The 19,810-nt window shown below is 38.5% G+C and overlaps 2 protein-coding genes across 18 annotated transcripts in view; both read right to left on the bottom strand.

The window, feature by feature from the left end:
* Window positions 1–19,810, bottom strand: part of LOC148853344 (uncharacterized) — a 122,565-nt gene that overhangs the window by 78,580 nt on the left and 24,175 nt on the right. For all 17 annotated transcript variants that reach the window (XR_016112760.1, XR_016112765.1, XR_016112755.1 and 14 more), the window contains exons 8-12: window positions 15,453–15,545; window positions 15,027–15,137; window positions 14,023–14,186; window positions 11,551–11,629; window positions 11,180–11,281 (exon numbers count right to left, since the gene is read on the bottom strand). Coding sequence is in view for 5 of the 17 variants with exons in the window: in XM_088983663.1 (XP_088839789.1) it covers window positions 11,180–11,281; window positions 11,551–11,629; window positions 14,023–14,186; window positions 15,027–15,137; window positions 15,453–15,545 (549 nt within the window). In the remaining 12 variants the exon portion in view is untranslated. The remainder of the gene's footprint in view (window positions 1–11,179; window positions 11,282–11,550; window positions 11,630–14,022; window positions 14,187–15,026; window positions 15,138–15,452; window positions 15,546–19,810) is intronic.
* Window positions 289–2,085, bottom strand: LOC148853345 (putative mitochondrial protein AtMg00820). Its single transcript, XM_088983669.1, has 3 exons — window positions 1,369–2,085; window positions 421–491; window positions 289–311 (listed from the first exon to the last, which is right to left on the bottom strand). Exons 1-2 carry the CDS (start codon window positions 1,934–1,936, stop codon window positions 484–486), a joined length of 576 nt encoding a protein of 191 aa, XP_088839795.1. The 5' UTR covers window positions 1,937–2,085; the 3' UTR covers window positions 289–311; window positions 421–483.

The raw sequence follows: 19,810 nt of genomic DNA, 5'->3' as shown, positions 1-19,810 counted from the left end.
TCTATGGTCACAAGGATGCTTAGATTGATATGCTGTTTTCAAAAGAGATACAATAGTTTGGTGTCTCATCTGCAGGAATTTATTTATAGTGCATCTGTTGGTTTAATTGATTACCTGTGTCTCTAGTGCTGAAGATGTCCGCTGAGAACAACATAAATGATAAAAGTCTCAAGTTGGAAGTATAGGGGTGTCAAGTAGAAATGCAGACATGTAAATGATTGGATATACCATGGATACTCTGGGATAAATTCCAAACTTACAGAACATCTCCATTAAATTGGATGGTACCAATGATCTCAAACGCTTGCAAACTGTAAAGATGTATGTTAGATGCAACCGAAATTAGCATATTTAATAGGAAAAATGGAGGTACCATATTCAAAGGATCCTGCATATAAAAGAGGGGAAGAGGGGAATTACATTGTTATGTCTTGATTGCTCATCTCTATGCAACCTCAGATTAAACCACGGATTCCTATTCCATTATCCAACTGCCAAAGTTTGAGATAAGGACACTAAATGTTACTAAAAATTATCAACTTAATCAAAAGATCACTAGTTTTCACCAGGGAAGAAGGATTAATTCTCTTATTTTTCCTCCCAGAAAATTATTGGGAGGCTGTTGGACTTGTTTTCCTTTAACAGTTTGTTGGGAAATATGGAAGAAGAAAAATAGGACACTGTTTGAGAACAAAGATCTGGTGCTGGCTCTTCCAGAATTTGCTCAGACATCCAGATTAGAATTTGGAGATAGATTTTGGGAGACCATTGAATTGTTGAATGTTGTATCTTTGAGTATATACAACTAAGTTGTATCAAGGTGTTATCTTACACTTTCTCTCAGTTGTACTATTCTTTTTTGTTTTCTATTAATGAAATTTTTATTTTACTACCATAAAATTTGCCAAATTTTAGGACCATAGTAATGAAGAATTGTATTACAATTTAACTAAGGCCCTGTTTGGTGCGTCTTTCTGCACGGTCTGTCGGCTATTTACAAGCCCAGCAGACAGCAATTCGGTCTTTTTCCCGTTTGGTTCGCGGTAGATCTAGCCGCCAAAAGCCGATGTGCCAAAAAGACACGAGAAGCCCAAAATGAGCAATTTTCGAGAAGCTCCAAATGGAACTTTTGCGCTTTTTTCTATTCATCTTCGCGCGAAAAGACACGCTTTAACCAAATGGGCTTCAGGCTGCTCATAACTTAATGCAAAAGCTCAATGCGTCTTTTGACTGTCAGAGCTACCAAAAGATTTTCCCAAAAAGACTTGTCAAATGGCCCCTAAACAAAACAGGTAATTGTAATCTTAGCAGGTCTGAATTCTGAATATAATATCACTCAAATTCAAATTCAAGGCAAAAAGGAATTACCTGACTCCAATTGATGAAGCTCCCAATCTAGATTTGCTACTAAAGAAAGGAGAACTCGAATAGAATTCATTTTTGCTACAGGTGCAAAGGTTTCCGCATAATCAACTCCATACACCTTTGAAAAACCTTTTGTAACTAGCCGGGCCTTGTACCTCTCCACTATGCCATCTGCCTTATGTTTCACAGAGAATACCCATTTGCACCCCACAGGTTCCTTTCCCTCTAGAAGATCTACCAACTCCCATGTGCCATTTTTGTGAAGGGCATTGATCTCCTCCTTCATTGCATTTGTCCACCCAGGAACAAGTAAAGCTTCTGCAACACTCTTAGGAAGGGAAACATTGTCAATAGCAAAGAGGAAAGCACAGAAAGAGGGTGAAACATTCTCATAGGATAAGGAAAGAGCCATTGGCTGGTGTGTGGTGCATGATCTGACACCCTTCCTCTTAGCAATAGGAAGATCCAGATCACAATTAGAAGTATCAATATAAATGGGTTCAGGGACATTAACTGGAATAATAGTACCTGGATGCAGTGATTGATTCAACCCCTGAGAGTCCGATGGCATAGGTTGCACAGCTTCAGGATGCTTTGTGTCTATTTAACTTTGTTGGTCTCGACCTTGACTTTTGTACCACTATCTATGAAAGACCCAAAATGGAGGAGGGTCAGGAGGAGAATGCAACAAAACTTGTCTCTGTTTCTCCTCACTTGGACTTTCCCCCCAAGGAGAAGTTGTAAAGAAAGGCACATCTTCAAAGAAAGAAGCATCCATGGAGACAATGTACTTTTTGGAAATAGGGTCAAAGCAACGATAACCCTTTTGGCAAAGGGGGTACCCAAGGAAAACACAAACAATGGCTTTGGGATCTAACTTACCACGGGTAGGAGACAAATCATGGACAAAACACTAACACCCAAACTAGGCAACTGGGATCTAACTTACCCAAGGAAAACACAAACTGCTAGGCGACTGGGCGAGGCGAGCCTCCAAGGCTGCCTCGTCGCCTAGGCGTTGCCTTGACAACTATGGTCCTAACAACATCCACCCAGAACCTTTTGAGAACATTCATGTGTATCAGCAACCTCTAGAAGATGGCGATTCTTTCTCTCTGCAACCCCATTCTATTGAGGGGTTCTAGCACAAGAGCTACGATGAATAGAGCCACAAGTTTCAAAAAATTCTGTGAAGTCACCATGAAAATACTCTTTGGCATTATCTGATTGGAAAATTTGAATCTCTACTTGAAATTGTGTGTAAACCATACGTTGGAAGACTTTCACAAATTTAGGAACTTCGTCACGAGAATGCATAGGGTACACCCATGTATATCGAGAGGAGTCGTCAATGAAAGATATGAAGTATCTATAGCCATTCTCCATTTGAATATTTACAAGTCCCCAAACATCAGAATACACAATGGAAAAAGAAACATCTGATATTTTATTACATAAAGAAAATGAAGTTCTACAATGTTTGCTTAGCTGACACACTTGACACTAAAAATCATTAACTGGCACAGTCTTAAACAATTCTGGAAACAAGTACTTCAAAAATTCAAAGGACAGATGACCCAAACAATTGTGCCACAAAGTAACCTGACTCTTATTTGACTGACTCAAAGACTCTGAGGCCGCAAGATCAACTTTATTCTCCAATACATATAGACCATTCACCATGCTCCCTTTTACCAATCGTCCTCCCAAAGGCCAAATCCTGAAATACACAAGATTGAGGAAAAAATGTTACTGAGCAGTTCAAAGAGTGTGTAATGCTGCTAATAGATAGCAAATTAATAGGCGGTTTTGGAACATGTAAAACATTTGATAGAGGTAAACCAAACGACAAAGATATAGATCCTCAACCAGCAATGGAGAAGAAGGATCAGTAGTCGAATTTTCCTAGGTTTAATGAGAAATTAACAAACAAAGAATGAAAAGAGAGGAGGAGAACTCGAAGAAGGGAATTCAGAAAAGAGAGAGAGACAATCAACAACCTCCCCACTCTTACAATTTATATTAATATTCGAATGAAAGTAAAAGGGTTGAATTACCCTTACTACTTACATGGAAAAATAATAAAAGAAAACTAATAACTATAAATTGAAATAAACTACCAACTAGCAAACTGAATAACTAACTGCTAACTACAATCTAACTATAGTCATACGAACACAGTGGGGACCACATCAGTGGTCTCTACACTCCCCCTCAAGTTGGGAATAGATGTTTGTCATTCCCAACTTGCATAGATCAGCCTCTTAACTTCTTCCATGAAACAGCCTTGGTGAGAAGATCTACAAGCTGCATGTCGGAGGTGATATATGCAAGACACACTTCTTGAGATGCAACCCTTTCTCTAAAATGTCGGTCCACTTCAATATGCTTAGTTTTGTCATATTGTTCCGGATTATGGGCTATATTAATAGCAACCTGATTATCATAGTATAACATTAAGGGCTTCTCATAAGCAATAACCAACTCATCAAATAGTAATTTCAACCATCGTATTTCAGCCACACCATTTGCCATAGACCTATATTCAGCTTCAGCACTAGAACGAGAAACAACATTTTGTTTCTTACTCCTCCGAGAGATAAGATTACCTCCTACAAAAGCACAATATCCAAAGGTAGACCTTCTATCATCAACACACCCAGCCCAATCAACATCTGTGTAAACTTCTATCTTCATGTGATCATTATCCTTGAATAGTACACCTCTACCTGGACACCTCTTCAAATATGCCAATATCTTCTCAACTGCAAGTAGGTGACCAGTTCTAGGAGAGTGCATATACTAACTAACAACACTGACTGCATAACTGATGTCCAGTCGTGTGAGACAAAGATAGAGGAGTTTTCCAACTAACCGTTGGAACACAGCTTTATCTTCAAAGGGCTCTCCGCCCTCTACACTAATCTTGTGATTCTGTTCAATAGGTGTGTCAATAGGCTTAACACCCAACTTTCTAGTTTCTTCCAACAAATCAAGAACATACTTTCTTTGAGAAACAAAAATCCCATCTTGGACCTAGCTACCTCAATACCCAAGAAGTATCGTAGCTCTCCCAGACCTTTTACCTCAAACTCTTGATGAAGGAATTGCTTAAGAGACTCAATCTCACTGTTATCACTCCCTGTCACTACAATATCATCCACATATACAGCAAGCATGGTTAAGGAAGAATCCACTTTCTTAATAAACAAAGTGTGATCTGACTAAACCTGCACATAGACAAACTTTTCAAGAGCTTGTCTGAATCTATTAAACCAAGCTCTAGGGGACTGTTTTAGTCCATACAAGGCTTTGTTCACCCGGCAAACCTTCTTTCCTGTTTCTGCACTATAAAATCAAGGAGGCAACTATATGTAAACTTCTTCTTGCATCCTTCCACTCAGGACTTGACAAGGCTTCCTGCACTGTTCTGGAAATGGGAATATCAGCAATGGACGCAAGAAGGGACTTGTAAGAGGGAGACAGATGATCATATGACAAGAACTGGGAAATGCAATGGGTTGTGGATGTGGTGCAACAGCGTTTGCCTCTACGGACTGCAATGGGGAGGTCAAGGTCATCCAGTGGAGGTGAGGACTCATCAATAGGTGGTGAAGGCTCGACAGTGAAAGGTATCTCATATGTAATATTAGATAAAGGAACTGTGGTACCTAGATCTGGATCCGCAGAAATAATTGGGCTGGCTTGGACTGCTGATGACCGAAATCAACCTGCCTCCACCATCTGTGATAGACTCTCAAATCTTGGCACCTCTGACAACCCTCCCCATTACATCCTTCTTCACTCAATGGGACAAGTAAAGGAATTTCTGATGAGTTAACCCCAACCTCACTACTCTCCTCTTGAGGAGAAACCCTAGGATAATAGGGTACATCCTCAAAGAAAGTGACATCCATAGAAACAAATCTCCTCCTAGAAGTGGGTTCATAGCAGCAATATCCCTTTTTGAGTTTCTGCATAACCAATGAAAATACATTTTAAGGCTTTAGGATCAAATTTGGAACGATGAGAGCCAAGAGTCTAAACAAAGCAAGTACAACCAAAGGTTTTAAGGGGAATGGTAAACAGCTCTTTATCAGGATATAAAAGAGTGAATGGAGGTTTCATGTCAAAAACCCGTGAAGGAATTCGGTTGATGAGATATATCGTTGTAAGAATGGCATCTCCCCATAAACGTATAGGCACACTGGAGTTAAACATGATGCTTCTAGCCACCTCCAATATGTGCCTATTCTTTCTCTCAGCAACCCCATTCTACTAAGGTGTATGAGGACAAGTGCTCTGATGGATAATCTCATGGTCAAGCAAATAAGAAGCTAATGGTTTTGCAAAGTACTCTTTTGCATTATCGGATCTAAAAAATTTTATTTTGACCCCAAACTGCGTTAAAATCATCTAATGAAATATCCGAGTCAAGGTAGGAACCTCATCTCGATAACGCATAAGTCAAACCCAAGAAAAGCATGTATAATCATCAACAAATAGTAAGAAATATCTATACCCCCCCCCCATAGCAGTGATGTGATAAGGTCCCCAAACATCGGTATGCACAATGTCAAAAGGAATTCTACTTTTTTTATTACTCAATGAATAGGTTGTTCTACAATGCTTTGCAAACTCACAACTTTCACATCTCAAATTGGACATCTAGACAAACTCAAACAAACTAGGAAACAAACTTTTCAAAGACCTAAAAGATAAATGACCCAACCGGTTATGCCAAAGCATAACCTAATAGACTGAGAAACAAAAGACCTCCTAGACTTAGGTTTAACGGCTGCCAAGGCTGATTCAAAAGGTTGATGCTGCAACATAACCCTTCTCCTACTCTCTTCACTGTGCACTAAGGAGTAGGCTTGAGATAGGGTCACATTATCTCTCATTAGTAGTTGTTGTCTCGCAACATCATATTCAGAATTCAAACCAGCTAGGAACTCAAAAACCCTATTAGTTTCAACCAGCTTTCTGTAAATTTGTGCATCCTTCTGACTTTCCCACTCAATTGTTTCTAGGTGGTCAATTTCATGCCACAAGGATTTCAAGGTTGAGAAGTAAACCTAGACTAGTTTCTCTCATTGCTTAAGATTATTAACCTCACATTTGAGCTCATAAACCCTAGAAACATTAAGGGGTTGGGAGTAGGTCTCTTTCATGATGTCCCAAATTTCCTTAGTTGTTTTTGCCCACAAGTAGTTTCAGCTGATATGTGGTTGCATGGAATTGCACAGCCATGTCATAACCAAATAGTTCTCCTGAACCCATTTGGCATAAGTTTGATCCTCCTTAGTTGGTTCCTTCACATCCCCCAACAAATAATTTAGTTTTCCTCTACCCCCAATGGCCATCATGGCTGATTGGGCCCATTCTAAGTAATTTGATCCATCAAACTTAATAGTTGTAATCTGACAGGTGTTCTCAGATATGTTACCAGAACCACCAACCCCAAAAACACCTTCCCCTTGGTTCTTGGTTAAGATGTTAATCAAAAAACACTTTTTTATCACTGTGATAAGAGAAACTGCACCCAGAAATTGATAACAGCCAACCTAGAAGGATGAATTAGGTTCGACAACTACCCAGAAAAAAATAAACAACTCTACTAGATCTCCAGAGAACAAGAACACTCAGTCTAGAATAAAAAAAAGGTCTAACTACTGCCCAGAATTAACAGCAGTCTTGAATTTTAGGGTTTTCTCTTAAAACCCTAAAAAACTCATAAGAGAGGAGATTTCCCAACCGCACCTCTCTGAATAAGAAAAAATAATATTTTTTAGCTCGATCTCAAGAAAAACAACTTACTTCAAGAAAAAACTCTGGCTGCCACCTTCAAACTGATATTTGAACCCTAATCTTGACGATTTGAACCTGCTTCTGATTCTTCCTAATCACTGGATCTCTCCAAGACTCTACAATCTCTTTAGTAGCAGCCTCACACTACCAACAACCTCCAAGAATCAGCCGATGACCTTCTTTCTTCTGAAACTTCCAAACCTAAGAGGTTCTCATGTAGTCGGCCTCATTAGACTAGCATAAGAACTTCTAGGTTGGCTCTGATACCAAGTAGTCGAATAGGACTACAATCTGTCCTAGGTTTAATGAGAAATTAACAAACAAAGATTGAAAGGAGAGAAAAGGATAAGAGGAGAAAAGAGAAGAGGAGAAGAAGAACTCGAGACAATCAACAGCCGCCCCACTCTTACAATTTATATTAATATTTGAATGCAAGTAAGAGGGCTGATATACCCTTACTGCTTACATGGCAAAATAATAAAAGAAAACTAATAACTATAAACTGAAATAAACTACCAACTAACAAACTAAAATAACTAACTGCTAACTACAGCTTAACTACAGTCATATGAACACAACGGGGACCACATCAGTGGTCTCTATAGGATCTATCAGCTAACCTCACTTTATCCTTGCCAGAAAGAAGGGTGTATGATTGGAAAAATGTTGACTTACCAGTCATGTGATTGGAAGCACCAGAATCAATACTCCATGGAGATTCGGAGGTATCAGTAGACACATGGAATGCAGAAGCTAATTTATCTGAGGAAGAAGCAAAAGAGGTTGAAAGAGTGGGTCCAGAATCTGCTTGTGTGAGAGCCCTACCATATTGCTCCAAATGGTCACGAAAGGCAGTGATAATATTTTCCTTAAAATCAGACCTAGGGGAGCAATCCTGGGAGTTCACAGTGGTTCCTCTACTTTGCGACTCATGAGAGGCCAAGTTAGCCGAGGTGAACCTCTCCTGATTTGGTTTCTTGTTTTGTTCTTGTGCTGATTTCTTATTTAGGTCTTGTGCCCACTTCAGCTTACCATGCAATTCCCAACATGTCTCCCGTGTGTGTCGGGATTTCTGACAATGAGTGCACCACAGTTTATCCTTATCATCAACCCTTTTCTGGCCATCTCCCTTTCTTGCTGAATTGGTATCATCTCTTGGGCTAAAGCAATGGCCTCCCCTCAGGGGGATTCATGGCAGATTTTCTACTTTCCTCAGATTGAACCAAAGCATACACCTCTTGGACAGAAGGAAGATCCTTGCTGCCCAAAATTTGAACTCGAATGGGTTCATATATGGGATTAAGCCCTAACAAAAAAGCAAACACCCACTACTGTGACACTAACTGTTTGTAGGCTTTGGCATCACTTGAAAGAAGAAGAAGAAGAAGAACTGTTTACTGTATTACAGGTTTGAAGAGAAGAAAAGAGAGAAAGAGAAAGAGAAAGAGAGAGAGAGAGAGAAGAGAGGAGAAAAGAAAGAAGAGGTTCAGTGGTGAATGATCTGCTGCCCCATACACTACTTTATTTATAGCTTTTAGGATCCTTACAAGAATAGGAAATAAATAAAAAATAGAAACAATAAGGCCAGCCAGCCCAACTTAACAGAAATTACAAACTTCTAATAACAGAAATTAGAAACTACTACAAAGAAATTAGAAACTACCAATAAAAAAAATTAGAAACAACTAGGTGTGGGTATGAAACCACACACACTAGAGCCTGAATGCGAGTATGGAACCCCACACTCGTGGCTAACCAACTATTTCTTCAGCATCCTTTTCACTCTCCCACTCAATGTTCTGATAGTAATCTAACTCTTTCCAGATAGATGTGAGGTCAGAATAGTAGGTGGATAAGTTTCTTTCCCCTTGTTTAATGTTGTAGACGGCTTGCAATTGATAGATTCTAGCCTAGTATCTCTGCTAGGAGTAAGTTGACCTTGCTTGTTCCCATATTTCCTTGGCTCTCTCAGCCCACATAAAGTTATGCTTAACTGATTGTAGCATAGTAGTCAAAAGCCATGACATAACATAATCATGCAGTTTTCCTGGTCCCACTAATCATATTCAGCAGTACCAGTCCTAGGTTCCTTCACTTTTCCATTGATATACCCTGCCTTACCCCGGGCTGTGATGTACAGCAACATCTCCTTAGACCACGTCAAATAGTTTCTGTCATCTAAGGGAGTAATGGTTGTTGGAAAGGTCATAGAGTCAAGACTGTTGTTCATTCCTCCTTGGTTGAAAGAAGTTTCAGAGGTTGCACAGTCTTCAGAGGCCATAACAAAGGCTGCTATCATAAGTTTCAGACCTACAACCCTTCCCCCGCAGTCCACACACTCACAAACACACAGCCCCCACTGTAAGGTTTAAAAACAAATTGCTGTCATAGTAACACAAAACCTGCTGTCACAGATTTACAGGTCTAACTGACCTCACAAGGGCCAGTTTAAGCAACACATAACATCTACAATTCTGCTTATGTATTTCTCCATCTGAACCAGGTCACACGTGACCTACACAGGTTCTTCACCCTCACAGTTTTGGATCACCGACTCACCAACCCACAGGAAGTTATTAAACAAGCCCACACCATTCGACTAGGGCAGATTTTAGGATGTTCTTGGTAACAATACCAAGAACCAATGAAAAAAAGCAATTCAATCTAGGTTCCTGATCAGTTCGACTGACTTTTGAAAGTTACAGTCCAGAGTAGATTGGGAGAGAAGAAGAAAAACAACCACCGACCTCTATAAAAGTTCAGTCAATCATCTGCCCATCTCTGAGAGAGATTTTCTTTTCAGTTTCTGTTTAAAAAAGGATAGAATCGAGTCCACCAACAATTCTCAGTGCAAGGTCGAACTTGTTCTCCCCATTCTCAGTCCAGGTATGTGATTGGCAAGACCTTCGATCAGATAAGATGCCTTTTATAGAGCGCTGTCCTGCTCTGATACCATGATTACGATCAAGAGTGAAGTAGAGAAGAAGAAGAAGAAGAAGATAGAAGAGAAGGAAGAGAAGAGACGACTGAGACCAAAAAGTATGTCTGGCGGTGCCAGTCTTTGTATTTATATGTTAGGGCGTCAATAAAAAATAAAAACATAAAAAGACAAAAGTGCCCTTACGGCACATAACTAAGATTACATCAATCACCTTAGCCCAAAGTTTGTCCCTTTCTATCGGCAATCTCCACAACCACTTACCCATCGGAGCCACATTCCTTTTCAAAATATTCCCAACACCTAAGCCACTAAATTTCTTACTTCTACTCACCACCTCCCAACTAACTCTGATCCATCTTCTCCTCTCCTGACTCCCATAAGATGTCCCTCATCAGTTTTTCCAATCTACTGCTCACTCCCTCTGGAATTCTAAACACCAACAGGTAATACACCGGAAAATTAACTAAGGCAGACCAGATCGAAGTAATCTTACCTCCCAAAGATAGGTAGCTTTTCTTCCAAGTGGCCAATCTTTTAGTGAATCTCTCAACAACTGGGTTCCAAAACCTACTATTTCTCGGATTGTCACCCAAAGGAATCCCCAAATAGATCATATTTTCTGTAGTTATTTGGATTGAACTGGGTGTTTTCTAGAGAACTTCATCTCCTTATGGTTGATTGACCATCTAAAGCTTTCAATTAAAAGGGATGTCTTTGGACATTTGTGCCTTTTGTCTTATGCTGGAATGTCTGGACTGAAAGGAACAGATTCTTCTGTTCAACCTGTGATAGGAGAAGAAGAAAGAAATATCATTAGGTTGGAGTGCATTTGGCAGAATTTTGTTCGGTTCAACTTTCATGATTTCAGCAAAATGGTTTGTTTCTCCTTGAGATCTGTCAATGTGTAAATAATAGGGGTATACTTGCAAGTTTTTCAGCAGTGTATGTTTTCCACTATACATCTCATTCCCTTAGATGGAGTTACACGTATTTTGAGTACACATTTCATCCACAATACAATCCTTTACATTTACTTTTCAAAAAAAATGACCAAATGCTTACCTGCATAAAATCTTGAAGATTATCCCTTTCTATTCGGTTCAGTTGGTGAAATGGTTGTATAGTGAATGTTACACTATCATCAAGTATTCTAAACAGCATCACCTGCACATAATAAACAAGAAAATTGATAAAAAAAAAGGCTCAATGACAAACTTTATGCTCTACTTAATAACAAGAATACATATTATTTGCACGTGCAACATTTTCAGGGAAAGCATGCAAAAACATCAAAAGAACTTTTCTCATCTCATAAATTACATGAAAACAGCATGTAAAATATACTGGATAAAAATGCATGTACATAAGAAATACAACGATGAATGACACATACAAGAATGTTTTTCAACACTAAAAATCAGAAGGGAACTTACAGGTATGATCTCCAATATTGCACATATATGTTCCACATACTCCAAGGAGTAATAAGCAGAGACAACTGTTTCATCTGGACTGTAAGCATTAAGGAATTCAACTTTGGATTAAATCTCATTAAACAGGCAGATAGCATGAGAACATGCTACTAAAAACATAAACCAGCATTTGCTAGAAATTTGGATATTATTAAACAGAAGTATATGTATAATAGTGATTGGACCATAGTTACTTGCTGAGAGTATGACCAGTCAAGCGAGATAGAATAATCAAATTATGAATTATGAATTTCAAATTTCTTATATGGAGCAGATTCAGAGGTTAAAACCTAAGTATAGCTTATGGTTACTGGAATAGGTAGCATTGTGGCTATTGGTACAGATGGCAGCAGAGGACTGTAGGCTAGAGCAGTAAATTAAAAGCACACCCTCCTTTTCTGAAATAGTACACAAAAGTTGCATTTATGCCTTTAACCATATCAAACTATTTGCAGGCAATCTCCAAAGTTTAAGAGTCCAATTTTCCATTAACAAAAGAACTCTAACCCATTTATCCTCAGCCTGGTCCTAAATTTGCAGGATTTATAGGGATTGGAAAAAAATGACCATTATTTCTGTTAAAGAATAAAACCTATTCAAGGACCTCACTTAACAGCTTAAGATTTTAGGTTGAATGGTTCTTTGAGATGGTATCAGAGCCACTTTGACCAAGTGACCTAGTGTTTTCTCATCACCCCCATTATAATTAATTTTCAGCACAAGGTATAGGTGGGCCTGTGCTGTCCACGCTTCAAGCCCAATGGGCTTTCGTGTGAGGGGGCATGTTAGAGAATAAAACCTATTCAAGGGCCTCACTTAACAGCTTAAGCTTTTAGGTTGAATGGTTCTTTGAGAATTTCCACTAAAATGCAAAGGTATGTCCATAGTAACTATAAATCCTGTTCTCAGAACTAAATGTCATCCTCCCACCATTGCCAAATAAAAAGGGCAGCCCAGTGCAAGAGGCTCCACCAATTCATGGTCTGGGGAGGGATAGATGTACGCAGCCTTACCCCTGCAAATACACAGAGAGGCTGTTAAGATTCAAAACCTGGTCGCCCAGGTCACAATGGAACAACCCAACTGTTGCGCCAAGGCCCACCCTCACCACTGACAACAATAGAGAAAAATAAAGACGTTTTGTTGTTGATCTATAACAGAAAATACAGAGATATACACGCACACAAGAAGGGAAAGAAATAAATGATAGTACACAAGAGGTATGCACCAGGGGAGGACCAAGCCTATATATTATAAAAAGAGATACCAACGCAACCTCCACAATACCCTACATAGAAACAACAGAAGCTATTCCACAAAACAAAACAAGCATGAGCTGATTGATTAAGGAAAGACACACTAAGGCTCAGTTTGGAAGGAGTACATATGCAAATATGTAGAGTACAAAACCTTGTATTTTGTATTATTTTATATGTATTTGCACTCAACATATTTGGATTTGCACTCCTTCCAAACTGAGCCTAAAGCACACATAACAAGATGCACTATCCTCACATGGAGTCCAGAGGCCAACCATTGAGAGCAATCACAACAGAGAGAGAGAGAGAGAGAAACCAAAACAAGTCTAAAACATCCTTCAACATGGAGTAGGGAAAATACCACAATCAAGGATCAAATCTTAAAAATGATAGACAAGTGTCATCAATATCCCAACAAAATGAAAAGAGCCCAAAACCCCAGTCCAACCCTTATCAAGCAATACCGATTAAAGTAAGAACTACTATCTTTCTCATTATACTTCTTTCCTCTCTTGTCACTAGCTTCCCCATTAGGACAATCATTGATTCCCCATTCAAGGAATTCTCAAACACGGGCAAAGCCAGTATCTCCATCATGCTTCTTAATCTACAATAAAAGAAGAGGGGAAGCAGCCCTTGGAAGAGCAATAGACTCAAGTGACTTTAGAAATTAGTCATAGCCTAATATTCCTATAACCTCTTCTCATCTGCTTCAAAGAGGATAAGTAGTTCTCATAGAAGTAATGGGCACTCTTCAGATATGAAAAGAAACAGAAGCAATGCACACTCTACTGATTACACCCAAGAAAACAAGTCCACTGAAAGACAATGGTCACTCTATATAGATTACCAAAAAGGAAAGAAAAAAGAAATTCACCAATAGAGTACTCAAAAAAAATAATGGACACTATAGATTAGACAAAAGAAATCATGCTATATAATCCATGTATGGTTTAGCCTTCCAACATTTGTTATGGGGAAAGTTATTGTTAATCAATAAGATAAAAGGACACCAAGAGTTACCAATGTATATAAAAACTTGAGGCATTTTAAACTTCTTATCACAGACAATTATCAACTTCATAACCGAACAGCAAGCATAAACCCAGGCAATACAAAATGCAACAAAATTAACTAATACATAACAAAGCATAGAAAATTCAAAATAGCAAACCTGCAGTTTTCTGATATTCGAACTAGTGGTGCATGTAGCAGTGATTGAAATTTGAGAAAAAAAGAATGCAGATTGAGCACAATGAATGGATCTTGCTGAATTTTCTTGTGCAACTGTTTAGTAAAATCTTCAATAAATCCCCATGCAAAGACAGCATCAGTTATCTGTACGAATTAATAACCATCATTGCTGCAGGATGTGTATTGAACAATGTGTAAACAATGTTGTTACATATAAGGTATAAACATGACAACAATAACAGCAACAATCTCCTAGAGAAAATCTTGCTTTTGATTAGTATAATTGCAATCGGTCAAACTAAACGTATATGATATTGATTTTTTTGGTAATAAATAAAAAATAAATAAAGTTTTATTAATAAAAGAAAAGAGTACATCAAAAGGTGATGAGATATCACCAAGGACAAACACAACGTATTCTTTTGTCTGTAACCTTAGTTTCTTAGCTTTGTTAAATGATTTGGAACAAATAATAATTTAAAAAGGTGTGCCTATGCTTCTTTTATCATGTCATAAAATATCACTCTATATTTTTGCATATTTTACAATGTTTCCACCATTTTTATTGGAAATCATGTTTCCACCATGTCTAAATTTTTTACAACATTTCCGACATGTTTCCTATATTTGGATGACCAACATTTCCACTGACATCAACATTTTAAACCTTGCATGCTCCTTGCCTGTCATTTTTTAGCCAATCAACCACTACCTTAGAGTCCCCTTCAATTATCATGTTGCTCAAGTTCAACCTTTTTCCCAAATTGAGTCCATTCAATAGGGCAAGTGTTCACCCTTGTAGAATTCCCAACACCAACTGGTCCTGAAAAGAGAGCTAATATTCCTCAAGTTTCATTGCAGGTTTCATACAATACCTTTCAAGTTATTAGCTCTGATTTACATAAACATAAATATATACAAAACCAAAACTACAAGATATAAGTTACTAAAAAATAAATGAGCTTTCAGGACATAACAAGATACCACAGAAAAGGTTGAAAGAGCATCATGGTGTAAATTGAGGGCTTGAAGCATATCCTGCAGGTATTTCTGAATTCCCAAAATATGTTGCTTAATTTGCAAGTTTTCCTTAACCTGAAAGATTCAGATAAAGTAAACCACAATAGAAAAGATTTTTCACAACGTAACCAGAAAAACATTCTATAATTCTAACTATGGTAGTTTGCATCTAGATGGAACTTATGAACATGGTAGACTTATCAATGTCTGCAGGTTGAGATCTTTTTTTTTATAGTTATCTCTCTTGGATACCCCACCCTTCAGACAAGGTACCCATGCCTAATTTTGTCTTATAGTGTGCCTTTTCATGGGTCCTACCATGTCTGCATGGTGAAGTATCCAAGAGTTGTACAAATTCATTGATTGCTGGCATTCTCCTTTGAGTAATACCTCATAAAATTGTTCAATTTCTTTCAATTTAGAAATCATATGATACAGTTTCCTTCCAACAGTTCCAAATTTTGTATATTCCATTGAGCAAATCTGCAAACAAATAATATTATCAGTACCAGGCATTTAGGAAAGTCATAATGTAAGGAAAAGATATGGCATGTTTGAGCATATAGTTCTACAAAAGAACAGAGACAAGGGATCATTTTTTTAAAAGGTTGTCTATTGGTAAAATCCATGCACATTTAATAAAGGAAAAAATTGCCAAAGCAATAGGATACTACCATAAAAGCAGCAAACTTAGTAGATAAAGAGTCATCAAAAAAAAGTGTTCTAATAAATTAGCAAAAATCCTAGGATAAAAATATTTATACATCATGTTGAACATGACTATTCATCAGAAACCTTTGAGCCAAGGTTAAGAAAGACTGTTGGAAAACTTAGAAACGCACTAATAACTATAATGATGAAAAGTACAGGCCCTGGTACATCAACACACCCTCACCAATCAATCCCAACCAAAAACTAAGAAAATCTGATTTTTAGTAGATACAAAAGGTAACCCACTAATACATATTAAGCTTTTGAATAACGTTGAACACAATTCCCTAGCCAGTGGCTAATCAAAATATCTGATTTTTCTTTGTGTTTTTTTTAGCTCTAAGTTGTTTGTATCAGTGACTTAAAAGGTGCATGCTTCTAGGCAAGGCATTGGAGAAAAGTGCCAAGCCATATGGTGGAGGTGTACATATACATGAGGCATATGCTCTTATATAAAAGGCATACAAAGGTGTACACCTCACAATAAAGTAGACATACACCTATGTTACACTTTATACAGTAAGTGTACGCCTCAAAAATTTTTCATCTTAAGCCTTGTTTTACATTAAAAGCTATAAATGCATGGGGGCACCATTATACTTCATCATCACGACAAGTTCTTGGAGGTCTTTCTCATATCTGTTTTGCAGGGTTCTCCCCTCTATACTTCATCATCACGTAGAGGTGTGACGCAAGGCGTTCCACTACCTAGAGGCGTGAGGCATAGTTCAGAACGTAAGGGACGTAAGCCTCCTTAAGAGGAGGGAGGATGAGGAGAAAGGAGGAAGAAGAGGAAGAAATTCTCATTTTTCTTTTCCTTTCCCTTCCTTTCCTTTTCTTTTTCTTTCTTTTTTCTTTTTTTTTTTTTTTTGTCATTTTACATGAGGTGTGCATGAGGCATACGCCTCTAGCATGCCTCATGAAAAAACATATGAGGTATATGTCTCTTGCACCTAAGGCATACACCTCAGAGGAATCGACGCTAGGGGTGCTCACGGTTCGGTTAACCGAACCGTGACAGTATTTTTTCAAACCAAACCGACTTGATCGATTTTTTAAATATCCAAACCGAAACCGAACTGATGCAATCTGTTTCACCGGTTAACTGTGGTTCGGTTTTACGGTTTTTTTATGCACTTAAAATTTAAAAAAAAAAAAAACTAAAATTGTCAGTGTCGGACTGGTTGGTGCTGGTGGTTGTTGTCAGTTGTCGCCTGAAGTGAGAGCTTGAGAGGTGGTGCCTGGCAGAGCCACAAAGAGGAGAGGTGAGAGAGAGAGAGAAGAGAGATACAGAAATTAGAGATGGCGTTGGTGCTTGCTTGCCGGCAAGGCGGAGACCAGCGTTGTAACTTGGTGTTGGTGGTTGGCGCGGGCCACGTGGCCGTATGGGGAATTCTAAGAGTCAAAGAAGACTAGAAGAGTAAGATTGTAAGAGAGACTAAGAACTTCGAATAGAACTGAGAGAGACAAAAGAGAAAAGACTGAGAGAGTGAGAGAAGGTTTAGTCAGTTAGGTTTCTAATTCGAAGAGATAAAGAGAAGAAAGGCTTGAAATTTTTCGATTTTCGAGACTGAGAGACCGGCAGTCTCTAGCAGAGGCAAACTACCGAATAAACTTTCAATTGAAACTTCATTCGATTTTCAAAAATAAAATAAAAAATATAATATATAATATATATAATACTATATAAATATATAGTATTGTATATATATATCGGTCGGTTCAGTTAACCGTTGGTTTTTTAAATGGTTAATCGAAACCGGACCGAAACTATCGGTTTTATAAGAAAATTAAACCGAAACCGAACCAACCGGTTCAGTTAACCGATTTTTCGGTTCAGTTTCGATCGGTTTGGTTTTTCGGTTTTTTTTTCTCACCCCTAGTCGGTGCCTCTAGCATACGCCTCAGGGTGTTTGAGGCGAGGCGCACCTCCAAGCGTACGCCTCCCACACCTTTTAAAACACTAATATATATATATATATAATTCAAAAACCCCAAATTGAATATTCCAACCATTCTTTTGGCACTCATTGAGCTTATAAATGCCTTGAGACAACATATTGAGAAGAGATTTAGTGTAATTCACATATCTAAAATAAAGCAAAAAAGAAAGAGAAATATGGAAGAGAGAGAGTGTAGAAGAAGAAGACGAAAGAGAAAGGAAGAAAGGGAAGAAGGAAGAGTGTCAATCAAACCTCCCTCTAGTCTCCCCCAAATTTATCTTTTATTCTTTGGTTGTAATGTGAATACAATTTAAGAAAAGGAAGAAAACAGGCCCACTAATCACGAACATAAAACATAAACAGAATTGAATAAAAAGAAGGAATCTATGGACCATTCGGTCCATCATCTCTACAATTTCTAAGCCGAAATGGAATATGACGTGGACGAAGCTTCCAATAAGTGTCTCTGGTATGTTTACGCTTCTTACAATAGTCATAGATCAAGTCCATCTTGTCATCCCTTCATTCACAACCACCTTATACCCACCAGGCTTAGGTTTTATTGTGCTAACCATAGGCAACTACTCAAAAGCATATGCTTGAGAAAGAACATGTTGTCGTGCAATGTCATATTTGTTGTTAGAATAATGTGTTAGTTGTTTCTGCAGTTATATTTTATGCTGTCAGTCTTAGAGTGTTGTCAGCTTGTTTACTGTCTTTTTATTAGTGTTATTAGGGTGTGCCGCCAGGGGCAAGCATGTAATTCCCCAACTTTTATTTTTCATCTCATTAATATGAATAGAAGGCTGGGTGCCGCCAGCCTAAAGTTTTTGGCTCCCAAACAGCAGTTCTCTCTTCCTCTTCTCTTCTCTTCTTCTTCTCTTCCTTTCTTCTCTCTTCTTCTTCCTTCCTTCTCTTCTTCCTAGAAGATAACATGGTATCAGAGCAAACTTCTGGGCAATAGGACTCGTCTCTCTGAAAATTCATCTCTTCTCATCAGATTTTTTTTTTTTGAACTGTGAGGTGCAAGAACCCAATCGGACTGGCCAGAATTCTCAGACTGATTTTTCTGGGTTCTCCCTTGGTCGTAACACCAAGGAAATCCTAGTTGGTGACAGCCAATGCTGTGAAGGCTGTGTTCTGGTTATGTTCACCTTCGTACAGGTGCTGTATAGGGGGTTGTGTACTCGCTCGTGACAGGAATGTGCTGTCCTTTTTAATGTGTGGCTTGTGTAGCCTAATGGTGATTAAAGACCGAGTGTTTTTTGGTCTGTTAGTTACTGGTAGTAGTGTTTCAGCAGTGGTGTTCCATTCTAGGAGGCAGATTGGTACATGTTTTGTGCCCTACGTGTATGCTAGATAGTAGAAATAGGGTGGAAACTTATTTCTGGGTACATCAGTGGCTCTTCTTGAATTGTAGAACCTCCCTAATATGGAAACTGATGATTCAGCTTCATCTGGGGTTACATCAACCCATGGTACAGTTGGTATGAATGCTGAGAATATGTTTCTCCCGATGCCGATCACCCCTTTGAATGGTTTGAACTATCTAGAGTGGGCTAAAGGTGTAAAACTATATATTACAGCTAGGGGAAAAGCTGGATACATAAATGGGAGAGTAAAAGAACCTAAAGGTGGGACAGCTGAACATGAGAGGTGGGATCAAGACAACGGTATGGTGATGTCTTCGCTACTTGCAGCCATGGAACCAGGTGTAAAGAAGAATTTTATATGAGCAAAAACTGCAAATGAGATCATGGGAACAAGCTAAAACTACCTACTCTGAGCAAAGACACTATGCTAAGATTTATCAGTTACAAGCTGAATCCTCAACCTGTAAACAGGGTGACTGCAGTTTGTCAGCATATTTTCAGCCCTTACCTCTGTTTGGAAGGAGTTTGATCACTATCAGACTATAGAATGGAAGAATGATGATGAAGCCAAAGCTTATAAGAAGTCGGTATCACAGCACCGGGTCTTTGCTTTCCTGTTGGGATTGAATCCTAAGTATGAGCCTCTAAGAGTTCAAAATTTGGGAAGTCGTGAATTGCCTTCAGTTCAAGAGGTGTATGCCTTGGTCCAATCTGAGGAAAA

The sequence above is a fragment of the Nelumbo lutea genome, chromosome 4, assembly GCF_056320005.1.
Source record: "Nelumbo lutea isolate HS-2025 chromosome 4, American lotus-T2T, whole genome shotgun sequence".
In the NCBI taxonomy this organism is placed as follows: Eukaryota; Viridiplantae; Streptophyta; class Magnoliopsida; order Proteales; family Nelumbonaceae; genus Nelumbo; species Nelumbo lutea.
The sequence above is the reverse complement of the archived record's forward strand: the minus strand, read 5'-3'. Positions and strand labels throughout refer to the sequence as shown.

What these genes read in the sequence shown, in the direction of transcription:
- LOC148853345 (XM_088983669.1), bottom strand. Translation starts at nt 1,936, where the DNA reads ATGCCATCGGACTCTCAGGGGTTGAATCAATCACTGCATCCAGGTACT.